General features: G+C 35.8%; 1 protein-coding gene across 1 annotated transcript in view; it reads right to left on the bottom strand.

Annotated features, from left to right (window-relative positions):
- Positions 1 to 25,184, bottom strand: part of LOC122801260 (tenascin-N-like) — a 133,083-nt gene that overhangs the window by 31,634 nt on the left and 76,265 nt on the right. The window contains exons 8-10 of the mRNA XM_044070811.1: positions 15,287 to 15,544; positions 5,987 to 6,244; positions 1,107 to 1,364 (exon numbers count right to left, since the gene is read on the bottom strand). Of these exons, the coding sequence (XP_043926746.1) occupies positions 1,107 to 1,364; positions 5,987 to 6,244; positions 15,287 to 15,544 (774 nt within the window). The remainder of the gene's footprint in view (positions 1 to 1,106; positions 1,365 to 5,986; positions 6,245 to 15,286; positions 15,545 to 25,184) is intronic.

Raw genomic sequence — 25,184 nt, 5'->3', positions numbered from 1 at the left:
TGAATTGAGACAGAAAAATGAAGTGCATGCAGAAGTGGAAATAGTGGTTCAATGATGTCTTGTCTTTATGTAGTAATACTAAACATTAAAACTAATATGATCAAGAGAACCATGCCTAACAAAGTGAACTACAAAAAGTGAACACAAATAAAATATAATGAGAAAATGAGTTTTACATTTGCCATAATTTCCATCAATAAAGATTGTTTGCACCACAGGAAGTAGGTCTAGAGGAGGAAAGTACTTAGGGCAATTATTCCTTAAACTGGAAAAAAATGGTACACTGCAGGTAAGTTATTAATTAAAAAACTAATTTGGGTCTCTCAGGTAATTTAAGCCTCACTGGATCATTTAATTGGTCTGCAGAACTCTAAAAGAAAATGGTTGAGATATATCATTGCCTGAGCCAACTATAGACAGCCACTGCTGAACTTTCAAACTGTACTTCATTTGTGACACTAGATATGGATAGTCATGAGTATAACATATACAACCTGAGGAAATGGTAGCCGTTTATGACTAAGTGTCCGTGACAGACTGTCTTTCACAGTTATCAAAAATGTGCTGCTAAGAAACAGAAAATAGATGTACACAATGCATTCTCAAAAATATGAATTAGGTTTAAAGGGATTGTCTGCTAAAAATGTTATGGTCTAATCCGATCAACTAGAAATGTAATCTCAGCTATGCTTGTGCAAGGGATTTTGAACTGCAGTTTACATTTTGATACACTCTGTAGAATAATTGAGTATGCCTTCTGGACTTTTTCTACAAAATTAATATAATTTACTACAAAATTAGGTACTGCTGCCTTATACAAAGCTACTGGAAATGTGTAACAAATACACAAACATGACTCTAAAACAATAAACACCAAACTCTGCAACCTAAGAGGAATGCAGGTAAATGAACCATTACAGCACTGTTCAGGCTAGGTCTTTTACTGATTGACAGGATTTCAAAATAAGAGCAAAATCTGTGTGCATACCAAATGATCTATTTGGAAAATGTATAAAAATGAACCCCTTACATCATTCCACACTATATGAACCACCATGGCAAGTAACCCTGAGTTTTGTGTGAAATGTAAAAGCAGAAGCACTTACTAGTAGACCCTTTCATTGATTCACTGAAAACTTCAATTGTCCCATCAAATGAATGTGCTGAAACACTGATACTGTAGTTTCCTCCTGGGATCAGTCCTGTGATGTTAACATAGTCAGTTTGTATAACCATACTCGCAGAAGAACTTCCAGTGGTATTAATGATGTAGTAGCTGTGAAGTCCTACTGGAGCAGTCCATGTCAGGAACATTGATGTTGTTGTGATATTTGTTATTGTAAGGTTCCCTGGCATTTCAGGCTCTGAAAAAGGAAAATAGACAGTTACTCATATAATACTTCTTGAATATTTCAGTCTAAAGTAGTAAATTAAGAAAATGGAGTAGTTGCACAGATGGCTAGTTTAGGGTAAACTTGCACTGCTAAAACAGGAAAATAAATAAACATTTTTGTTTTCAAATAACAGCAAGCTGGTTCATCTAGATTTAATAGTAACTACAAGATACAAACCACAGCAGCTCGAGTGCATCAGTAATCCAAGTATAATAGTGGCAAGAAATTTTAAAATGAAACCTGTGACATTATGTGATATTTGTAATATACTGTTATTCTTACTCTAGAGATGCTATGACTAAAACCTAGTTGTATCATCATCATCAGTATTTACCATAAAGCAATACCTTGGTCCATATCATTCGAGCTATGAGTTGTTAGCTACTGAAATTGAAGTAAACCAAAGAGATTCTTCAGTTTGCTCAAACTAGTAAAAACATCAGCTTACTAAAACTGGAGAATAGCTGGGAAAAACATGGAAATATTTCCTTTAAATATTTGCTTTGTTAACTGGGAGAGAGACCTGATCTAAACAGCATGGAACAGAGAAATACATGAATTAGCTGAACAACTTGTAAGTTTGCATAAAGTGTTGTTTCTCCTGATGGAATATTTTTAAGGATTACACATGATTATGCAGCCTGCTATTTTTGAAACATTAACTGGTTTCTTTTTCAGGAAATGCTGTCCAATAATGCATACATTTGCCTTTTTTCCATAGAGTGGCAAGACTATACAATCAGAGGAAGCAGGATAACAATGTGAGGATCAGGTACTGCATCTTCTAAATCATTCCTATTTATAATTCTTTCTGATAATATATGGAGTTAGACTACTGTTTATCATGAAGTTTTATTTATAGCTATATTCTCTTCTTCTAAATCATTCTTTGCAATGTAATCCACTGTCATTAAAGTTACTTTGTGTGTTTGGTAGGAGAACAGATACTGTTATATTGCTCTATCCTTATAACTCAATCAAAATGTTTGGACTGGATATTTAAGGGAGATCTGAGTTGTGTGGGGTTTATATAATTTAGTTTTTCAATTATTTTCCACATCTCTAGTAATTTGAAAGTATCTTTCCTCCTAATGCATTCATCATCAGGACACTTCAATCTTCATTGATGTTTTACAGGTTTACTAGTTTCAGTCGCAGGTTTCATACTCTGAGTATGTACTTCAGGGCTAAACATTTAACAATAAATATTTGTTAAATCAACTGTGGAACAAAGTATTATGAAATAGCAGTCATTGTTTTTATTTGCAGTATGGAAATAAAGTTTAGAAAATTAAATTCCAAATGCATGGTAATTTGCTAAGGAGTGACTGTGAAAGTATCCTTCCAATAGGGCTCATTTTCAACATACAAGGCCCTGGGAGGATTAAACTAATACCAGCATGAACCATTTTAAGAAGATCATAAGAAATAAGTTAATTTGTGCTGATTAACTCCTTGTGGTGTTACATTGCAAAGGCTCACTTTGTGAAACAGCAGTTTTAGTCTTCTAGAGAGGACATGAAGACTGCAAACTGTTTTCATTTAAAATATGGATGAAGGAGCATTCCTGTTGTCAAATAACACTGACTGCATAGTGCATAAATAATGCTTCATTAATGATGAAATGAAATAAAAACTGAGGAATAAAAATTCTTCAGAGTAAGTAGTTTTAAAAACAGGTTGTGAAATTCAAGAAAAAACTAAAAAAATAATCTGAAAAAAGTATTTACAGGACTTGCATAGTGTGAGTGAAAACCATATATATGGAGAAGCTCTCAGAGTTATTCAGAAATGCAGTTGTGTGAGGCAGGTGCTTTTAATACCAAAATGAAGTGTTACCAGGTGAATTAAAGTTACCTTCAAATTTATCAGAACAAACCACTTTGAATTCCACATCAATGAGAATATGTGTGGTATCAGAAGAATTGCTTTGTTTCTCCAAAGTAGTAAACATGCATCATGTGTAATAAGTTGATATGTTCAACAGGCAGGCATATCTTTCAAAAAATGATTATAATATGCTACAGAAGATGTACACAAAGGGAAACTTCGACTGAATAAAAGATCTGAAGAAGGTAAATTGAAGATAAAGAGTGCCTGATGGTAAGTATGAATCTCAGGCAGTATACAAAGGATGAATACGAAAAAGAAGAAGAATCACAAAAGAGAGTGGCGAGTACAGAAAATGTATAGCATTATTTCACAAGCATAAAAGTTACACAGCATTCCTCAGTTTGAGAAACAGCTTGATGACATCACATATGACAGAAGTGAAATTAGCAGGAGTTATGAGAAAAAGCACAGTCTAATACAAATTTTTAGTAAAATAAAAAAAAGGTATATACACATCCATATTACCATATGACTTTAAATGTTTTATTAAAAAAGCAAGCATCTGAAAATGTTCCTATATTGAGAGAATTAAAACTCCCGAAATTGTCAAAACAGTATGGAAAAATATTATGTGTGATTGGTACTGAGAAGATATCACAGTGCTTCAGAGGTTCAAAAAATCATAAAATGACATTATTCAAGCTGCTAATCTAGTTAAATCCAAAGTTATCAGATACGTCAGTACTGAAGATCCTACCTCACTGAAAAGCTGTCAGGCAAGAGAATAATTAGAATTGTAAAATGAGAGGTCCCTAATTACCCCAAGCATTTTAAAGCATTCTGCATGACTCCTTTGTGTGCAATGGTTGAGGAACCTGGATAACTGTAGAATTTCTTGTGGGTCCAAGTAAGGAGGATGGTCTCACAGAGTACTTATAGGACTAAATGGCATACATTTTCAGGTCTATATTACCAGATCAAAAACTATTTCAGCGAACACCACAAGACTGACACGTATAGCGTGAACTGCAAATACACCCAACCCCCTAAACCACGAAATTTCAAATCTCGAATCATCATAGTCGGCCAACACCATTGCGTGCTACATACTACATATCCGAACATATTAAATAAAACACATACATACATACATACACTAACCAAACCCTACTTTTAATCCTACACTAAACCTTACATACATTACTATCTATGCAATTACCTTAACCCGCACCCTAACCCTGAGGTCCGTAACTATCGCACACTTACCTTACGGAGCTATACTGCAGATGGGCCAACCATGACACTTTGACATTACATGTTTCTTGGTTTTAAATGTTCACCGTTACCGTGGTTTACACTATATGTGTCGGTCTTGTGGTGTTCGCTGAAACGGGTTTTCAATCTGGTAATATAGACCCACATTTTCAGCTTTCAAAGCTGCAGGTTGTTAAGGGTCCCAAAGAGGTAGAGATAGGGACAATTGGTAGATGGTTAAAGGTTTATAGTATTTCAGGCCAAGAATAGATCAGCCAGACTAGGCTTAAGACCTTCATCTACCATGCACAGAGTCCAGTACGATCTGAAAGTATGAATTTGCAGAACTTCTGCATTGTCAATTATTGTTTATAATAAGCTTGCTTTTACTGAATTGAGACAAGATAAACAAAGTGCATATGGAAGTGGAAAAAGTGGTTCAATGCTTACTTTTCTTTGTGTAGTAATACTAAACATTAAAACTAATATGATCAAGAGAACCATGCATAACAAAGAGAACTACAAAAAGTGAACACAAATAAGATATAATGAGAAAATGAGTTTTACACTTGCCATAATTTCCATTAATAAAGATTTATTGCAGCCCAGAGAGTAGAACTAGAGGGGGAAAGTACTCAGGGCAATTATTCTTTAAACTGGAGAAAAATGGTACACTGCAGATAAGTTATCAATTCAAAAATAATTCCAGTCTCTCAGCTAAGTTAAGCTTCACTAGATCATATAATTGGTCTGCAGAACTCTAAAAGAAAATAGCTGAGATATATCATTGCCAGAGGCAACCATAGACAGCCACTGCTCAACTTTCAAAGTGTACTTCATTTATGATACTGGCATTGGATTGTCATGACTATAAATATACAACCTGAGGACGTGGTAGCCATTTATGACTAAGTCTCTGCAGCAGATTGTGTTTCACAGTTATCAAGAATGTGCTGCTAAGAAATAGAAAATAGAACTACACAATGCATTCTCAAGAGCATGAATTAGATTTAAAGGGAGCATCTACTAAAAACGTTCTGCTCTAATCACCCCAACTAGAAATGTAAAATCAGCTATGTTTGTGCAAGGGATTTTGAACTGTAGTTTTAATTTAAACATTGATACACTCTTTAGAATAATTGAGCATGCCTTCTGGACTTTTTCTGCAAAATTAATAGCATTTAGTACAAAAATTACTTACTGGTGCCTTATACAAAGCTTTTGGAAATGTGTATCAAATACATAAACATGACTACAAAACAATAAACACCAAACTCTGCAGCCCCATAGGAATAGAGGTAAATGAACCATTACAGCGGTGTTAGGCTAGCTCTTTTACTGATTGACAGTCAGCCTTTCAAAAGCAGAGCGAAATCTGTGTGCATACTATGTGATCTCTTGGAAAAATGTGGAAAAATTAATCTTTTTACACGATCTACACAATATGAACCACCATGGCAATTGACCCTGAGTTTTGTGTAAAACATGAAATCAGAAGCACTTACTGGTAGACCCTTTCATTGATACACTGTCCCCTTCAATCATCCCATCAAATGAATGTGCTGAAACACTGATACTGTAGTTTCCTCCTGGGATCAGTCCTGTGATGTTAACATAGTCAGTTTCTACAACCACACTCTCAGAAGAACTTCCAGTGGTATTAATGATGTAGTAGCTGTGAAGTCCTACTGGAGCAGTCCATGTCAGGAACATTGATGTTGTTGTGGTATTTGTTATTGTAATGTTCGCTGGCATTTCAGGCTCTGAAAAATGAAAATACACAGTTAGTCATTTAATACTTTTTCAATATTTCAGTCTAAATCAGTAAATTAAAAAAAAGGAGTAGTTTCACAGATGGCTAGCTTAGGGTAAACTGTTACTGCTAAAATAGAAAAAGTAATAAACATTTTGTTTTCAAATAACAGCAAGCCTGGTCATCTACGTTGAATAGCACCTACAAGATACAAACCACAGCAGCTTGGGTGCATCAGTAATCAAACTATAATGGTGACAACAAATTTTAAAATTAAACCTGTGACATTATCTGATATTTCTAATGTGCAGTTGTACTTAATCTAGAGATGCTATGACTACTACTACTAATTATGAGTTGTTAGCTATTGAATTTGGAGTAAATCAAAGAGATTCTTCAGTTTGCTGAAACTAGTAAAACAGGAGCTTACTATAACTGGAGAATACCTGGGAAAAAACATGGAAATATTTTATTTAAATGTTTGGTTTGTTACCTGGGGGAGAGACCTGGTCCAAAGAGCAGGGGACAGAGAAATAGCTGAGTTAGCTGAAGAACTTGTAAGTTTGTAAAACGTTCTGTTTCTCCTGATGGAATAATTTTAAGGATTACACATGAGTATGCAGCCTGCTATTTTTGAAACATTAACTGGCTTTTTATTAGGAAATGCTGTCCAATAATGCAGACATTTGCCTTTCGCCATAGAGTGGCAAGACTATACACTCAGAGGAAGCAGGATAACAGTGTGAGGATCAGGTACTGCTTCTTCTAAATCATTTCTATTTATAATTCTTTCCTGATAATATATGGAGTTAGACTACTTTTTATCATGACATTTTGTTTATAACGATATACACTTTTTCTAAATCATTGTGTGCAAATGTAATCCAATCTCATTAAAGTTAGTTTGTGTTGTTGGTAGGAGAACAACTAATGTTATATAGCTCTATCCTTATATCTCAAGCAAAATGTTTGGATTGGTTATTTAAAGGAGATCTGAATTGTATGGCATTTATACAATTTAATTTTTCTATCTGTCTCTATTTTTTAATCTTCATTGAAGTTTTACAAGTTTACTACTTTCAGTGTCAGCTTTCATACTCTGTGTATGAACTTCAGGGCTAAACATTTAATAATAAATATTACTTAAATCATCTGTGGAACAAAGTATTGTGAAATAGCAGTCACTGTTATTATATGCATTATGGAAATAAAGTTTAGAAAATTAAATTCTAAATGCATGGTAATTTGCTAAGGGGTGACTGTGAAAGCATCCTTCCATCAGGGCTTGTTTTCAAGATACAAGCCCCTGGTATGATCAAACCAATATCAGTATGAGTGATTTAAAAGGATCATAAGAAATAAGTTAATTTTAGTCAGAGGAATCCAAGAATGCAAAAGGACTGGGACAAAGTGAAAAAATATATAGATAAGTGAAAACAGACGTCCACCAAGGTTGAGTGTAGAATCCAGTTTAATTTTAATTAAGAAATAAAAACTGGTAAGTGGTTTTGCCGCAGAACTGCTTCTTCAGGCCATAACACAAAAATAAAATCTAAAACATTTAAATAGAAAAAAAAAACAGCCAATCAAAAACTGAATATAGACTCACATAATAACAATTAATGATGCAAACATCAAAATCTAAAATATTTAAATAGAACAAAACAGCCAATCAAAAACTGAATCACCTGATAATTAATTATGCAAGCCTCCCTTTTTAATTGCTGGCTTTAAAGACACATTATTGTTAAGACCTGGGTGCAAATTAGCTCTCAGGGCTAAAGTCCAGAACAGCTCAACATATTCAGTTTCATTCACAATATACTCTTCACGTAAACCACAATCAACTTTGCTCAGCACAATGTCACATACCATATTCACATTGCTAGAGTAAGTTAAAGTGACCCTATTAGTTTGATCTTTAACACTTTGCTCATTGTCATCCGATGGTTGTGTTATATTTCCAGAGAAGTAGGGTTTGTTTTAGTACTCCTAACTCCTCTAGCCTCATCTATGACCCATTCTATGTCTCCTATTCTATAGCCTCGGTCTAAAAGTTCAACTCTAAGAGTATCTAGAGCCTTCTCTAATGGAGCTGCTTCAGTATGTAACCTCATACCTCTAAGTACCTGATTTTTTAACACATTCCTGGGAATGTGCTTTGAGTACATGCTTGTTTTATGAAGAATATTATTCTTTTTACAAGGTTTCTTAAACATACTTGTGGATAAATAACCGTACATATCCTTGTTGACCGAAAGTCCAGAAAATCTATACAAATATCAGAATAATGCATAGTAACTTTAAGAAAGGGTGTAGTGTTCTGTAAAAAACCTACAAATTCTATCAAGTCAATGGACCCTTGCCAAACAAAAAATATGTCGCCAACAAAACACGTATAAAATGTTTAAGATTTTGATGTTTGCATCATTGATTGTTATTGTGGGATTCTGTATTCAGTTTTTGATTGGCTGTTTTGTTCTATTTAAATGTTTTAGATTTTATTTTTGTGTTATCTTGAAAATTATAAAAACAAACCACTTTGAATTCCACATCAGTGAGAATATGTGTGTTATCAGAAGAATTGCTTTGTTTCTCCAAAGAAGTAAACATGCATCATGTGTAATACATTGATATGTTCAACAGGGAGTCATATCTTTCAAAAAAATGATTATAAAAATGTTGCAGATGCACATAAAGTGAAACCTCGACTGAGGAAAAGATCTGAAGAAGGTGAATTGAAGATAAAGAGTGATTGATGGTAAGTATGAATCTCAGGCAGTATAGAAAGGATGAATACAAAAAAGAAGAATCACAAAAAAAGAGTGTCAGGTACAGAAAATTTATAGCATCACAAGCATAAAAGTTACACAGCATTTCTCAGTTTAAGAGACAGCCTGATGACATCACATGTGACATAAATGAAATTAGCTGCAGTCATGAGAAAAAGCACAATCTAATGTAAATTTTTAGTAAAATAATAAAAAAGTATATACACATCCATATTACCATATGAATGTACATGTGTTACTAAAAATGCAAGCATCTGAAAATGTCCCTATATTGGGAGAATTAAAGCTGCCAAAATGGTCAAAACAGTACAGAAACATATTATGTGCGAGTGGTACTGAGAAGATATCATAGTGCTTCAGAGTTTAAAAAAAAATCATAACACAAGATTATTCAAGCTGCTAATCTAGTAAAGTCCAAAGCTATCAGATACGTCAGTAGTGAAGTTCCTACCTCACTGAAAAGCTGTCAGGGAAGATAATAATCAGAATTGTAAAATGAGTGGTCCCTAATTACTCCAAGTATTTTAAAGCATCCTGCATGACTCCTTTTTGTGCCATGGCTGAGGAACCTGGACAACCATTAGAATTTCTTGTGTGTCCAATTAAGAAGGATGGTCTCACAGAGTACTTATAGGACTAAATGGCATACATTTTCATCTTTCAAAGGTGCATGCTATTAAGGGTTCCAAATAAGTAGAGATAGGGACAACTGGTAGATGGTTATAGGTTTCTATTATTTCAGGCCAGGAATAGATCAGACAGGCTAGGCTTAAGACCATCAGCAACCATGTAAGGAGTCTCATAAGATTTCAAAGTATGAATTTGTACAGCTTCTGCATTGTGTATAATAGTTTATAATAAGCTTGCTTCTACTGACAAGAAAAATGAAGTGCATACAGAAGTGGAAATAGTGGTTCAATGATGTCTTGTCTTTGTGTACTAATACTAAACATTAAAACTAATATGATCAAGAGAACTACAAAAAGTGAATAAAAATAAAATATAATGAGGAAATGAGTTTTGCATTTACCATAATTTCCATTAATGGATCTATTGCACCGCTGGGAGTATGTCTAGAGGAAGAAAGTACTCAGGGCAATTATTCATTAATCTGGAGAAAAATGGTACACTGCAGGTAAGGTATTAACTGAAAAATAATTTGGGTCTGTCAGCTAATTTAAAACTTCACTGGATCATTTAATTGGTCTGCAGAACTCTAAAAGAAAATGGCTGAGATATATCATTGCCCTGAGCTAACTATAGATAGCCACTACTGAACTTTTAAACTGTACTTCATTTATGACACTGGCATTAGATAGTCATGAGTATAAAATATTCAACCTGAGGAAATGGTAGCCATTTATGACTAAGTGTGGGCAACAGACTGTTTCACAGTTATCAAGAATGTGCTGCTAAGAAACAGAAAATAGAACTACACAATGCATTCTCAAGAATATGAATTAGATTTAAAGGAGGCATCTACTAAAAATGTTATGCTCTAATCTGACCAACTAGAAATGTAAAATCAGCTATGTATGTGCAAGGGATTTTGAACTGCAGCTTTAATTTAATTTTTGATAGTCTGTAGAATAGCTGAGTATGTCTTCTGGACATTTTCTGCAAAAATTATAACATTTACTACAAATTTATTCAATGCTATAGGAAATGTGTAACAAATACATAAGCTTGACTAGAAAGCAATAAACACCAAACTCTGCCACCTCAGAATACAGGCAATTGAACCATTACATCACTGTTCAGGCTAGCTGTTTTACTGTCTGACAGTCAGGATTTTAAAATATCTGCAAAATCTGTGTGCATTCCATATGATCTCATGGGAAAATGTGGAAAAATGAAGCTCCTTACATCATCCACACTATATGAACCACCATGGCAACTGACCCTGAGTTTTGTGTAAAATGTAAAAGCAGAAGCACTTACTGGTAGACCCTTTCACTGATACACTGAAAACTTCAGTCATCCCATCAAATGAATATGCTGAAACACTGATACTGTAGTTTTCTCCTGGGATCAGACCTGTGATGTTAACATAGTCAGTTTCTACAACCATACTCTTAGAAGAACTTCCAGTGGTATTAATGATGTAGTAGCTATGAAGTCCTACTGGAGCAGTCCATGTCAGGAACAGTGAAGTTGTTGTGATATTTGTTATTGTAAGGTTCCTTGGCATTTCAGGCTCTGAAAAAGGAAAATAAAATGTTACTCATATAATACTTCTTGAATATTTCAGTCTAAAGTAGGAAATTAATAAAATGGAGTAGTTGCACAGATGGCTTGTTTAGGGTAAACTGTCACTGCTAAAATAGAAAAAGAAATACATTTTTTTGTTTACAAATAACCGCAAGCCTGGTCATCTACATTTATTAGCTACTACAAGATACAAACCACAGCAGCTTGAGTGCTTCATTAATCCAAGTATAATGGCAGCAAGAAATTTTAAAATTAAACCTGTGACATTATCTGATATTTCTAATATACAGTTGTACTTACTCTAGAGATGCTATGACTAAAATCTAGTAGTATCATCATCAATATTTAACATAAAGCAATACATTGGTACATATTCTAGCTATGAGTTGTTAGCTGTTGAATTTGAAGTAAATCAAAGTGATTCTTCAGTTTGCCAAAACTAGTAAAAACATCAGCTTAGTAAAACTGGAGAATAACTGGGAAAAACATGAAACATGGAAATATTTCCCTTAAATATTTGCTTTGTTAACTGGGGGAGAGACCTGTTCCAAAGTGCAGGGAACAGAGAAATACCTGAGTTAGCTGAACAACTTGTAATTTCGTAAAAAGTGCGGTTTCTCCTGTTATTATATTTTAAGGATTACACATGAGCATGCAGCCTGCTATTTTTGAAACATTAACTGGCTTCCTTTACATGAAATGCTGTCCAATAATGCAGACATTTGCCTTTTTTCTATAGAGTGACAAGACTATACAATCTGAGGAAGCAGGATAACAGTGTGACAATCAGGTACTGCTTCTTCTTAATCATTTATACTTATAATTCGTTTCTGACACTCTTTGGAGTTAGACTACTTTTTATCATGAAGTTTTGTTTATAGTTATATTCCCTTTTTCTAAATAATTCTGTGCACTGTAATCCACTGTCATTAAAGTTAGTTTGTGTCTTTGGTTAGAGAACAGATAATGTTCTCTAGCTCTATCCTTATATCTCAACCAAAATGTTTGGATTGGATATTTAAGGGAGATCTGAATTGTGAGGGGTTTATATAATTTAATTTTTCAATAATTTTCCACATCTCTAGTAATTTGAAAGTATCTTTCCCCCTAATGCATTCATCATCAGGACACTTCAATCTTCATTGAAATTTTACAAGTTCTTTCGTATGAACTTCAGGGCTAAACATTTAATAATAAATATTACTTAAATCAAGTGTGGAACAAAGTATTAAGAACTAGGAGTCATTGTTATTGTATGTGTTATGGCAATAAAGTTTAGAAAATTCAATTCCATATGCATGGTAATTTGCTAAGGAGTGACTGTGAAAGTATCCTTCCAACAGGGCTCGTTTTCAACATACAAACCACTGGGATGATCAAACCGATATCAGCATGAGCCATTTTAACAGGATCATAAAAAATAAGCTAATTTTAGTTTTGATTAAACCCCTCATGGTATTAGATTGCAAAAGCTCACTTTGTGAAACAGCATTTTTAATCTTCTAGAGAGAACATGAAGACTACAAATTGTTTTCATTTCAAATCTCGATGAAGGAACATTCCTGTTGTCCAATAATGCTGACTGCATAGTGCAAAAGTAATGCTTTATTAACAATAAAATGAAATAAAAACCGAGGAATAAAAATTTCTCAGAGTAAGTAGCCTTAAAAAGGAGGTGGTGAAATTCAACAAAAAAAAAAAAAAAAAAAAAAAAAATAAGACAGTTAATCTGAAAAAAGTATTTACATGACTTGCGTAGTGTAAGTGGAAAACATATATATATATATAGAGAGAAGCTCTCAGAGTTATTCAGAAATGCAGTTGTGTGAGGCAGGTACTTTTAATACCAAAATCTTCAAAAGTATCAAAACAAACCACTTTAAATTCCACATCAATGAGAACATGTGTGGTATCAGAAGAATTGGTTTGTTTCTCCAAAGAAGTAAACATGCATCATATGTAAATAGTTGATATGTTCAACAGGGAGGCATATCTTTCAAAAAAATGATTATAAAATGTTACAGAAGATGTACACAAAGCGATACCTTGACTAAGGAAAAGATCTGAATAAGATATATTGAAGATAAAGAGTGGATGATGGTAAGTATGAATCTCAGGCAGTAGACAGACGATGAATATGAAAGAAAAGAAGAATCACGAAAGAGTGGTAAGTACAGAAAATGTATAACTTTATTTGACAAGCATAAATGTTACACAGCATTTCCCAGTTTGAAAGACAGCTTGATGACATCAGGTATGACAGAAGTGAAATTTGCTGCACTCATGAGAAAAAGCACTGTCTAATGTAAATTTTTAGTAAGATAATAAATATACACATTCATATTACCATATGACTTTACATGTTTTATTAAAAATGCAAGCATCTGAAAATGTTCCTATATTGGGAAAAATAAAGCTCCCAAAACGGTCAAAACAGTACAGAAACATATTATGTGTGAGTGGTACTGAGAATATATCACAGTGCTTCAGAGGTTTAAAAAATCATAAGATGACATTATTCAAGCTGCTAATCTAGTAAAATCCAAAGTTATCAGATACGTCAGTACTGAAGATCCTACCTCACTGAAAAGCTGTCAGGCAAGAGAATAATCAGAATTGTAAAAGGAGAGGTCCCTAATTACCCCAAGCATTTTAAAGCATTCAGCATGACTCCTTTGTGTGCAATGGTTGAGGAACCTGGACAACCGTAGAATTACTTGTGGTCCAAGTAAGAAGGATGATCTCTCAGAGAACTTATCGGATTGAATGGCATATATTTTCAGCTTTCAAAGCTGGAGGTTATTAAGGGTTCCAAAGAGGTAGAGATAGGGACAGTTGGTAGATGGTTAAAAGTTTATGTTATTTCAGGCCAGGAATAGATCAGCCAGACTAGTCTTAAGACCTTCAGCTCCCATGCAAGGAGTCTTGTAAAATTTCAAAGTATGAATTTGTACAACTTCTGCATTGTCTATAATAGTTTATAATAAGCTTGCTTCTACTGAATTCAGACAAGAAAAATGAAGTCCATACAGAAGTGAAAATAGTAGTTTAATGATGACTTGTCTTTATGTACTAATACTAAACATAAAACTAATATGATCAAGAGAACCATACCTAACAAAGAGAACTACAAAAAGTGAAAACAAATAAAATATAATGGGAAAATGAGTTTTACACTAGCCATAGTTTCCATTAATAAAGATTTATTGCACAACTGGGAGTAGATCTAGAAGAAGAAAGTAGTCAGGGCAATTATTGCTTAAACTGGAGAAAAATGGTGCACTGCAGATAAGTTATTAATTCAAAAATAATTTGGGTCTGTCACCTAATTTAAGCTTCATGTCTGAGGCAACTATAGACAGCCACTTCTCAACCTCCAAACTATACTTCATTTGTAACACTGGCATTGGATAGTCATGACTATAAAATATACAACCTGAGGAAATGGTAGCCATTTGTGACTGTCTGTGGTAGACTGTGTTTTACAGTTATCAAGAATGTGCTGCTAAGAAACAGAAAATAGAACAACACAATGCATTCTCAAGAATATGAATTTAAAGGGACCGTCTACTAAAACTGTTCTGCTCTAATCTGACCAACTAGAAATGTAAAATCAGCTATGTTTATGCAAGGGATTTTAAACTGCAGTTTTAATTTAAATTTTGATACACTCTTTAGGATGAATGAGTATGCCCTCTAGTCTTTTTCTGCAAAATTAAGAGCATTTACTACAAAATTACTTAATGCTGCCTTATGCAAAGCTATTGGAAATGTGCATCAAATACATAAACATGACTACAAAACAATAAACACCAAACTTTGCATCCTGAAAACAATAGAGGTAATTGAACCATTGCAACACTATTTAGGTTTGCTCTTTTACTGAGTGACAGTCAGCATTTCAAAATGAGAGCAAAATCTGTGCGCATACCATATGATCTCTTTGGAAAATGTGGAAAAATGAACCTCCTTACATCATTCACACTATATGAAACATCATGGCAGTTGACCCTGAGGTTTGTATAAATTGTAAAAGCAGAAGCACTTACTAGTAGACCCTTTCATTGATACACTGTCTCCTTCAATTGTCCCATCAAATGAATGTGCTGAAACACTGATACTGTAGTTTCCCCCTGGGATCAGTCCTGTGATGTTAACATAGTCAGTTTCTACAACCATACTCTCAGAAGAACTTCCAGTGGTATTAATGATGTAGTAGCTGTGAAGTCCTACTGGAGCAGTCCATGTCAGGAACATTGATGTTGTTGTGGTATTTGTTATTGTAAGGTTCCTTGGCATTTCAGGCTCTGAGAAAGGAAAATACACAGTTACTCATACAATACTTCTTGAATATTTCAGTCTAAAGTAGTAAATTAAGAAAATGGAGTAGTTGCACAGGTTCATAGGTTCATAGGTAGGTACTAGGCTATCAGCCCTAGGGCTTATATAAGCCTAGCCAAAAAAGGTTCCTTAGCTTTTGCCACCTATGCAAATTATTTTCCTGTGCCCCTGTCAAGCAGTGCTGCAGAAGTGATCCTTGGGGTGAATTTTCTATTTCCCATTCAGTCGGCAAGATTTTTCTTAAAGAGGGCCAATGAGGAGCTTTGCTTGACATGAATGGGTAGTTTGTTCCAGAGTATGGGAAGTCCATGGGACAGAAATATATCCCTCCAACATGTTTTGTTTATTATGTTGACAAGGTTTATGTCCCTGGAGCATGTGGTTCAGAGAGATTGGGATTTCTTAAAGTGTAGCATGTCCAACAGCTCTGGGTTTGACATAGCTTTGTATGTTAGACAGAGATTGCCTCTGAATAGGCGATATGCGACAGAGTAGAACTGGAGTTTTTTGAGATTGTCTGCATATGGCATCTGTTTGATGTCAGTAATCCTCTTAGTGAGGTATGTCTGTGGCCTTTCCAATTGTTGCAGGTGTCTTGTGAGATAAATAACAAGTGAAACCAGTCCAAACTATAAATGTGAAAAAATTTGTCCAAACCACAATCTTTAATGCAGAATAAGAGAAAGACTCAAACAACACCAATCCTTGCGTTAAGCGCTTTCATTTCTGACCAATCATAAACTTCATCAGAATGCTTAACAGTTCAAAACATGAAAATTTATACAAAAGTTAGCACACACCATCAATTAACAACAGTCCTATCATCACCAGTAAAAAATACATAATTCAAGAGCATGTTGAATCAAATCAAAGTTAACACAAATAAAACATTTTTACAGCTCTAAAGAATCTATCAAATTTAAAAATATATAAAATCTGTATAAATAACTAAAAGGCCCCATATTGAGGGTCTATTCATTTTCTATTCAATTGCTTTCAATTTCAGGAAACATGCTGTAGATAAAGCTTCATTCAAACCAGGCCATTCTGTGGCATTGGTCTTAATTTGCCATAATGCTTCCTGTTTCTCTAGATGGAGGGTCCAAGGACCACCCCTTAGGTTCCATTCCATCACTTCAATAACAATGAACTTAAATGAATGGTCACTAAATTCCATGATGTGCTTGGCTAATGCGTTTGTTGCTTTCTTATTTTTAATATCCCTTAGGTGTTCATATATTCTATTTTTTTAATTTCCTTTCCATTTTTCCAATATAGAATCCTTTACATTTGTTACAGAGAGCAGAATAAACTGCCCTTTCAGTATTACAGTCACATTTACAGCTCAATTTCACATGTACCTTATTAATATTGAATGTGGTACCCTCAAAAATGAATGGGCAATAAAGGCAGGCTCCACATTTCCTCATGTCTCCATTCACTATGTGTTTTTGTCTTTTATCATCAGTCTCTAAAATGTTCTTTAAGCACTTACGCTTGCATACACTATAGTCGGCAGCTCACCCAGTTTATTCTGTAAGTCCTTGTTACTAGACAAAACAACCCAATTCTTATATAGAATGTCTTTTATAAAATTACTAGATGAATTAAATGTAGTGATAAAGGCTGTTTTGAAATCCCCTTGTTTTGTTATGCTTAATGGTGGAGTTGTCAGAACAGCACTCTCCCTGTTCACATCAGAATTATCCATGCAAGAAGACCCCAAGTTATAATCAGTCACACCAACCTGAATGTTTCTTATCATATGGAACAACTCTCACTAAGAAGAGGTTTAAAGAACCTTCTCTTCTATTAATCACTTCTAACATAACATCCCTGATTAACCCAGTTGGATATCCTCTATTTATTTGCAGATGAAAGGGATAGTTATGGGTGCATCATGTGGTGGTATTTATGCTAACATCATGATGTTAGAGTGTTAACAGAGATGTTTGATTAATTCCCCATATTATAATCATTGTCAAAGTTATTTGCATTTTTTGGATGATATTTTTATTTTTGAGGATGAACCTGAAAGTATGATTAATGAGTTTATACAATAGATCAATGAGTCCACATGTTTTTTGAAATTTTCCCATTCCATAGGGTATGATGAAATTACTTATCTTGATGTTAAATTGATGAAAGACCCCAGGTCAAGGAGTTTTTTGGCAGAAATATACAGAAAGCCAACTTACTCTCAACGATTTTTTTACACTTTGATAGAGGGCACCCCTACAAACAAAAGAAGGCTGTTGTAAAAGGGCAGTATGAAAGGGCTGCCCAAATGGTATCCTGTTTCGATTCCTTTTTAAATGAATGTGATGTTTTAAAAACAATGTTTTAGAATAGAGGATATCCAACTGGGTTAATCAGAGATGTTATGTTGGAAGTGATTAATAAAAGAGAAACAGGGTTCTTTAAACCTCTTCTTAGTAAGAGTTGTTCCACTGACAATAATATGATAAGAAACATTAAGGTTGGTGTGATTGATTATAACTTGGGGTCTTCATGCATTGATAATCCTGATGTGAACAGGGAGAGTGCTGTTCTGACAACTCCACCATTAAGCATAACAAAACAAGGGGATTTCAAAACAGCATTTATCACTACATTTAATCCATCTAGTAATTTTATAAAAGACATTCTATATAAGAATTTGGTTTTTTTGTCTAGTAACAAGGACTTACACAATAAACTGGGTGAGATGCCGACTACAGTGTTTAAAAAGGGTAGGTGCTTAAAGAACATTTTAGAGACTGATGATAAAGAACACAAACACATAGCAAATGGAGACATGAGGAAATGTGGAGCCTGCCTTTATTGCCCATTCATTTTTGAGTGTACCACATTCAATATTAATAAGGTACATGTGAAATTGAGCCGTAAAAGTGACTGTAATATTGAACGGGTAGTTTATTGTGGTCTCTGTAACAAATGTAAAGGGTTCTATATTGGAAAAATGGAAAGGAAATTAAAAAAAGAATATACGAACACCTGAGGGATATTAAAAATAAGAAAGAAACAAATGCATTAGCCAAGCACATCATGGAATTTAGTGACCATTCATTTAAGTTCATTGTTATTGAAGTGATGGAATGGAACCTAAGGGGTGGTCCTTGGACCCTCCATTTAGAGAAACAGGAAGCATTATGGCAAATTAAGACCAATGCCACCGAATGGTCTGGTTTGAATGAAGCTTTATCTATAGCATGTTTCCTGAAATTGGAAGCACTTGAAAGATGAATAGACCCTCAATATAGGCCTTTTAGTTATTTACACAGATTTTATATCTTTTTAAATTTGATAGATTGTTTTAGAGCTATAAAAATGTTTTATTTGTGTTAACTTTGATTTGATTCAACATGCTCATGAATTATGTATTTTGTACTGGTGATGATAGGACTGTTGTTAATTGAAGGCATGTGCTAACTTTTGTATACATTTTCATGTTTTGAACTGTTAAGCATTCTGATGAAGTTTCTGATTGGTCAGAAACAAAAGAGCTTAACACAAGGATTGGTGTCATTTGAGTCTTTCTCTTATTCTGCATTAAAGATTGTGGTTTGGATGAGTTTCACCTTCGGTGTGCCTTTTTCACATTTCTTGTGAGATACATGTCAAATGGGGCATTGTACTCTATAATGGGTCTGATGAGAGATGAGTAGAGAGGAAAAATTACTTCCTTTTTTCTTGAGGAGAACCCTTTTGTGATGAGGTGTGCCATGTAGAAGGATTTCCTGATTACTGTGGTGATGTGGTTGTCAAAGGAGAGACTACTGTGGACCTGTGTCCTGAGGTCTCTTATCACACTTTCAGTGTTTAGAGAACTACCGCCTATGTGGTAGTTCATGGGTACTGAGTTTTTCTCAAAGGGGATGACAGTGAATTTCTTGGCATTGAGCTTGTGACCATGACTTTGACACCAAGCATCTGTCTCTGTAAGGCCCTTTTGTAGAATGTCTACATCATTAGGTGACTCTATTATGGCTCCCAGTTTGCAGTCATCTGTCAACTTTGTTAGCCAAGGACCTTCTGTGTTGGCCTGCACTTCAGAGAAGTAGATGCTGAACAGGAGAGGACTCCGGACTGAACCCTGTGGTATTCCACTCATCACTGGTCTGAAGTCGGACTTGGAGTTGGCTACTTTTACTGTGTGGGCTCTGTGAGTGAGCCAGTTGGCCACCTATCTTGTGACATAGGGATTTATGCCCAGTTTAGTAAGTTTATCTATAATTCCACAGTGGGGTATGGTATCAAAAGCCTTGGTGAGGTCAAGATAGGCTGTGCGCACTACCTTGCCCTCATCTACAGCTCTAGTGACTGCTTCAAGGAAGTCAATCAGGTTTAGTAGACATGATCTACCTTTTACAAAGCCAAACTGAGTGGGGTTCAGGGTTTGGAGGTTACCTATGTCTTTGTTTATAAGCTCCAAGATGATATGTTCCATGGACTTGCAGACCAGGCTCATCAGGCTAATGGTGCGGTAGCCCCAGATGGCTAGCTTAAGGTAAACTGTCACTGCTAAGCAGAAAAAGAAATAAACATTTTTGTTTTCTAATAACAGCGAGCCTTGTCATCTACATTTAGTAGCAACTACAAGATACAAACCACAGCAGCTCGAGTACATTAGTAATCGAAGTATAAATGCAGCAACAAATTTTAAAATTAAATCTGTGACATTATCTAATATTTCTAATATATAGTTATACTTACTCTAGAGTTGCCTAAAATCTAGTAGTATCATCATTAATATTTAACATAAAGTGATACACTGGTGGATATCATTCTAGTTATGATTTGTTAGCTACTGAATTGGAAGTAAATCAAAGAGATTCTTCAGTTAGCTGAAACTTGTAAAAACAGGAGATTACTATACCTCCCTCAAGGGGACTCTCTATTTTTTTATTTTTTTCTGTCCCTAATATGTTCCTGCAACCAGACCCTAAAACTCCTATAAGTTTCCCCTATGTAAACCTTCTTCCATCCACATCTCAGCACATACACTAACCCCCTCAGTGTTACAACTGTATTCATGCCTAGCTGTAAACCTGATGCCATTAATGTAGGGAAAAGAGCTTACTACATACTGACAGATGGAACAACCATCACATGGAACAGTGCCTTTATTTATACTTAAGCTCTGACTTACATTAACATCTGGTAAACAAAATTGGTTATGTACCAGAACATCAGACACATGCCTAGCTCTTTTATATGCAATACTCTCAAAATCAGGTAGTATAGAGTTCAAAATGTTATCCCTTAGGAGCATTGGCCACAAGCTATGTGCTTTTTTAACTATTTCCTCAGTTATGACATTATAAGTTGTCACTAATAAAACTTTCTTCTGTTCTCCATTGTTCACAACTGTATTTGTGGATTTATTTCCATCAATACAAACATATTTTCCACTAGCATTGACATAATGAGAATCTCTCTGAGAGTTAACAGAATACCTCATGTCCATAATTTTTTGTTTAGCTTCCCTGACCAGCTGGACATCATAGCCTCTTTTAATAAACATTTTTTCTGCTTCAGCTATCTCTAAATCAAAGCTCATATCAAGGCTACATAACCTATGAATTCGTAAGAATTCATTATAGGGCAGTACCTTGACCAAATGTTTGTGTTGACAACTATTCCCATATAAAAATACATTTCTATGTTCAAATTGTCTATGGAGACTGGTAGTAAATCCATCTAAGCTTATATCCAAAAAATTCACTTGTGGGCCAAGCTGTATACCATCAAAGCTTAAGCCCATAGTATTAGATTGTAGGTCATTAACAAACCCAAGGGCCTCTGTCTGGCTTCCTTGACATAAAAAAATAAGATCAATAAATCTAAAATATAAAATAACCTTTAATCTAAAAAAATCATGTCTGTAAATAAAGTCAACTTCAAGTTTAGCCATGACTAAGTTGGCATAAATGGGGGCAAAAGCCACCCCCATGGCAGTGCCCTGTACTTGCTGGAAAATGTCTCCATTGAACATAAAGACATTTTTTTTAAACAGAACATAACTAAATCTATCAGAAAATGAGACATGGGAGAGTCCCTCCAAAAATGGAACAAGGCCAGAATCCCTATTTCATGCTTAATATTAGTATATAGACTTTTGACATCCAAACAGAGACAAAACATGTCCATATTCCAAACTTTACCCTTTACTTTGTTCAAAAAGTCCTGGTTGTCCCTGATATAAGAGGCTGTACTCATAACATATTTCTTAAGATGTTCATGTAACAACAAACTTATATAATTCAAAAACACCTCTGTGCAGACACTATAGGTCAGCCACTAAGGTTAGTTAAACCTTTGTGTGTTTTGGGTAGGCAGTAAAAAACTGCCATGGAGCAGTTCTCCACTCCAAACTTCTTTTCCATATCCTTAGAGGTGAAATATCCCAGTTTTAGGCCTTTGTATAACAAAAGCTGGCACTGCTTAATCGCTTCAAAGTAATCAGAAACATCACACTTTCTATAAATTTCCACATTATTCAAATGTCTATAACACATCTCTAAGTATTGTGTGAAGTGCATGATTACTATCTGGTTGCCCTTGTCAGATGGTTTAACGACCCATCTTCTATCATTTCCAAATTCCAATAGGGCTAATCATTGCTGTTTAGTTAAATTAAAACATACGTTAGACTTATTCTCTATACAGGACCAGTACATTTTTTCAACCTCAAAATTAAGAGTAGCAAAAAATCCTTGCAGGGTATTATTTAGAAAATGTGGCACAAAAGAGCTTTTAACAGAGATAGCATCAGTATTCAGTTGGCAATAGGCATTGAAATCATCCTCAAACAAAGCTTCCTGAAATGACAAGCATGAATAAAAAGAATCCTCATCACTACTTTCATAACAGTCATTAAACACAACCCCTCCCTTTTGTTTAAAGTAGTACATTAAATGCAGTTTTCTACGAAAAGAAAATATTTCACTTTTAAGTACCAAGAAAGGAGGGGGGGTATCCATATTCATCATATTCATCAAAGACACCCACACCTCAAGACTGGTGGCAACGCACGATGCATCGGAGACCATCCAGGTGCAATTAACCATAGGCAAGACTGCTCTGCAAATTGTAGCATGTTACAGGCCACCCTCACAAACTCAGGAACCTCACATGGCCTTCCTGAAAACACTAGAGGGGATAAATGTATCACCAAACACCATCATACTAGGTGACTTCAATTACCCTAATATAGACTGGGAACACTACTCAAGCCCAAACACCCTAGCCCAAAAGTTCCTGGAATTCATAAACTCAAATGCCATGGAACAACTAGTCACCATCCCCACAAGAGGAGAAAACATACTTGATCTCATCATCACGAACATGGGAGCACAATGTTCAACACCGGAAGTATACCCCTCACTGGTGAGATCAGATCACAAACTAATCTCGCTGGAGGTCCTCATCCCACCCCCACCTGAAATAAAAAAGACCACAGTAAAGAACTTCTAGAAAGCCGACTTCACACTTCTAAAGACTAGTGTGGTCTCCTTTAAGGCCCCCGAGCCGATGGAAAACAGTACTCAAGCCACTGAATCACTTACAAATGCCTTCTACCAGCACCTGCAGGACTGCATGGATAAGGCAATCCCAAGCAAAACAAAGACTCTTTGTACCAAAGGCAAGCGTCCACTCTGGTGGACCCCAGCCATAAACAAACTCTACAACAAAAGGAGGAAGCTACTACAAGATAGAGCAAAATCCTTAAAAGGTAAGACACCCTTGATCACTATAAGTAAAAAACTAAGAGCTCTCATAAAATCATCCAAAGCAAATTTTGAGAGAAAAATAGCTAAAGACTCAAAAGACAATCATAAGGCCTTCTTTAGCTATGTTAGAAACCTGGGAGGAAACTCCCAGATATGCTCAGAACTAGTTCAAAATGATGTGAAGATTACTGATCCTACAGACATTGCCAACATACTGGCTGACAGGTTCAGTGCAAACTTCTCCCCTCCCCAAAAGGAGAGATATCTATACCAAGCGATTGCAGCCCCCAAACATCTCCAACGCCCAAGTGAGAACTGCTCTCTCCAAAGCAAAACACAGCATCCATGGGACCTGATGGTGTCCCCGGCTGTGTGCTCCACGAACTCAACGAGGAATTAAACCCACAGCTAGGACAGCTGTTTAATCATAGTCTTACCTCTGGATACGTACCCAGAGAATGGCGCACTGCAACTGTGGTCCCATTTCACAAAGGCGGTGCCTCCACCGACCCTGCAAATTACCGCCCATTAGCTTGACAAGCCTTATCTGCAAAGCCATGGAGAGGATCATAATGGACCTCATAAATAAAGACATAGGGAATTTGCAGACTTTGGATCCATCCCAGTTTGGCTTTGTCAAAGGCAGATCATGCCTTCTAAACTTGGTTGACTTTTTCGAAACAGTCACCAAAGCCATTGATGAGGGAAAGGCAGTCCATACAGCCTACCTCGATCTGGCGAAGGCCTTTGATACAATACCCCACTCGGGTATCATTGAAAAACTCATCAGCTTAAATGTTAACCCATACATCACAAGATGGGTTGCAAACTGGCTGAGTGACAGAACCCACAGGGTCAGAGTTGCTGGCGCCATGTCAGACTCAAAGCCTGTCACAAGTGGTGTACCACAGGGCTCAATCCTGGGCCCACTCTTGTTTGGCATCTACTTTTCCGAAGTACAAGCAAACACAGGAGGGTTATGGCTGACAAAGTTTGCAGATGACTGCAAACTGGGCGCCATAGTAGAAAACACATCTGACACAGATATCCTTCAGAAGGGTCTCACAGAAACGGATAACTGGTGCCAGAGCCATGGCCTAAAGTTAAATGCCAAAAAATGCATAGTCATACCCTTCGGGAAAAACAAGGTTACCCCTAGCTACCAAATAGGTGGCAATCCACTGAGTACAGAAGAAGTTATCAGGGACCTGGGGACCCAGGTTGATAGTAGTCTGTCATTCGACACCCATGTAGCTAAAGTAGTTAGGAAGACCTTCTACATTGCCCACCTTATCATGAAGGGATTCTCATCTAGATCAAGGGAGGTCATAGTCTCCCTATACTCATCACTCATCAGACCAATGATTGAGTACAATGCCCCATTCGGAATGTATCTGACCCGACACTTGCAGCAGCTGGTGAGGCCACAAAAGTTCCTCACCAAAAGGATAAAGGGTCTCAAACATCTGTCCTATGCTGCCCGACTGAAAGAACTCCAGCTCTATTCAGTCGCAAACCGCTTGCTCAGAGGTGACCTTTGCCTAACATACAAGGCCATGTCAAACCCAGATTTGATGAATATGCTTCACCTCAGAAGATCTAGAGCCGTCAGAGCCACAAGGGCGGGAGACTTAAACCTCGACACGGCTATTAATAGGACGTGCTGGAGGGATAGATTCATCACCCAAAGACTCCCTATGCTGTGGAATAAAATCCCGGTATATGTGAGGCAGAGCACTTCGCTGGCCTTGTTCAAGAGAAATCTTGACCAATGGATGGGAGATCGCAGATATACCCCAGGGATTACCTCAGTGTCACTGCTCAACAGAGGCACAGCAAAATAATGGGTATAGTTCCCCATACTAAAGGG

Source organism: Protopterus annectens, chromosome 4.part1 (assembly GCF_019279795.1).
Source record: "Protopterus annectens isolate FY-2018-M chromosome 4.part1, PAN1.0, whole genome shotgun sequence".
NCBI lineage: Eukaryota > Metazoa > Chordata > Ceratodontiformes > Protopteridae > Protopterus > Protopterus annectens.
The sequence above is the reverse complement of the archived record's forward strand: the minus strand, read 5'-3'. Positions and strand labels throughout refer to the sequence as shown.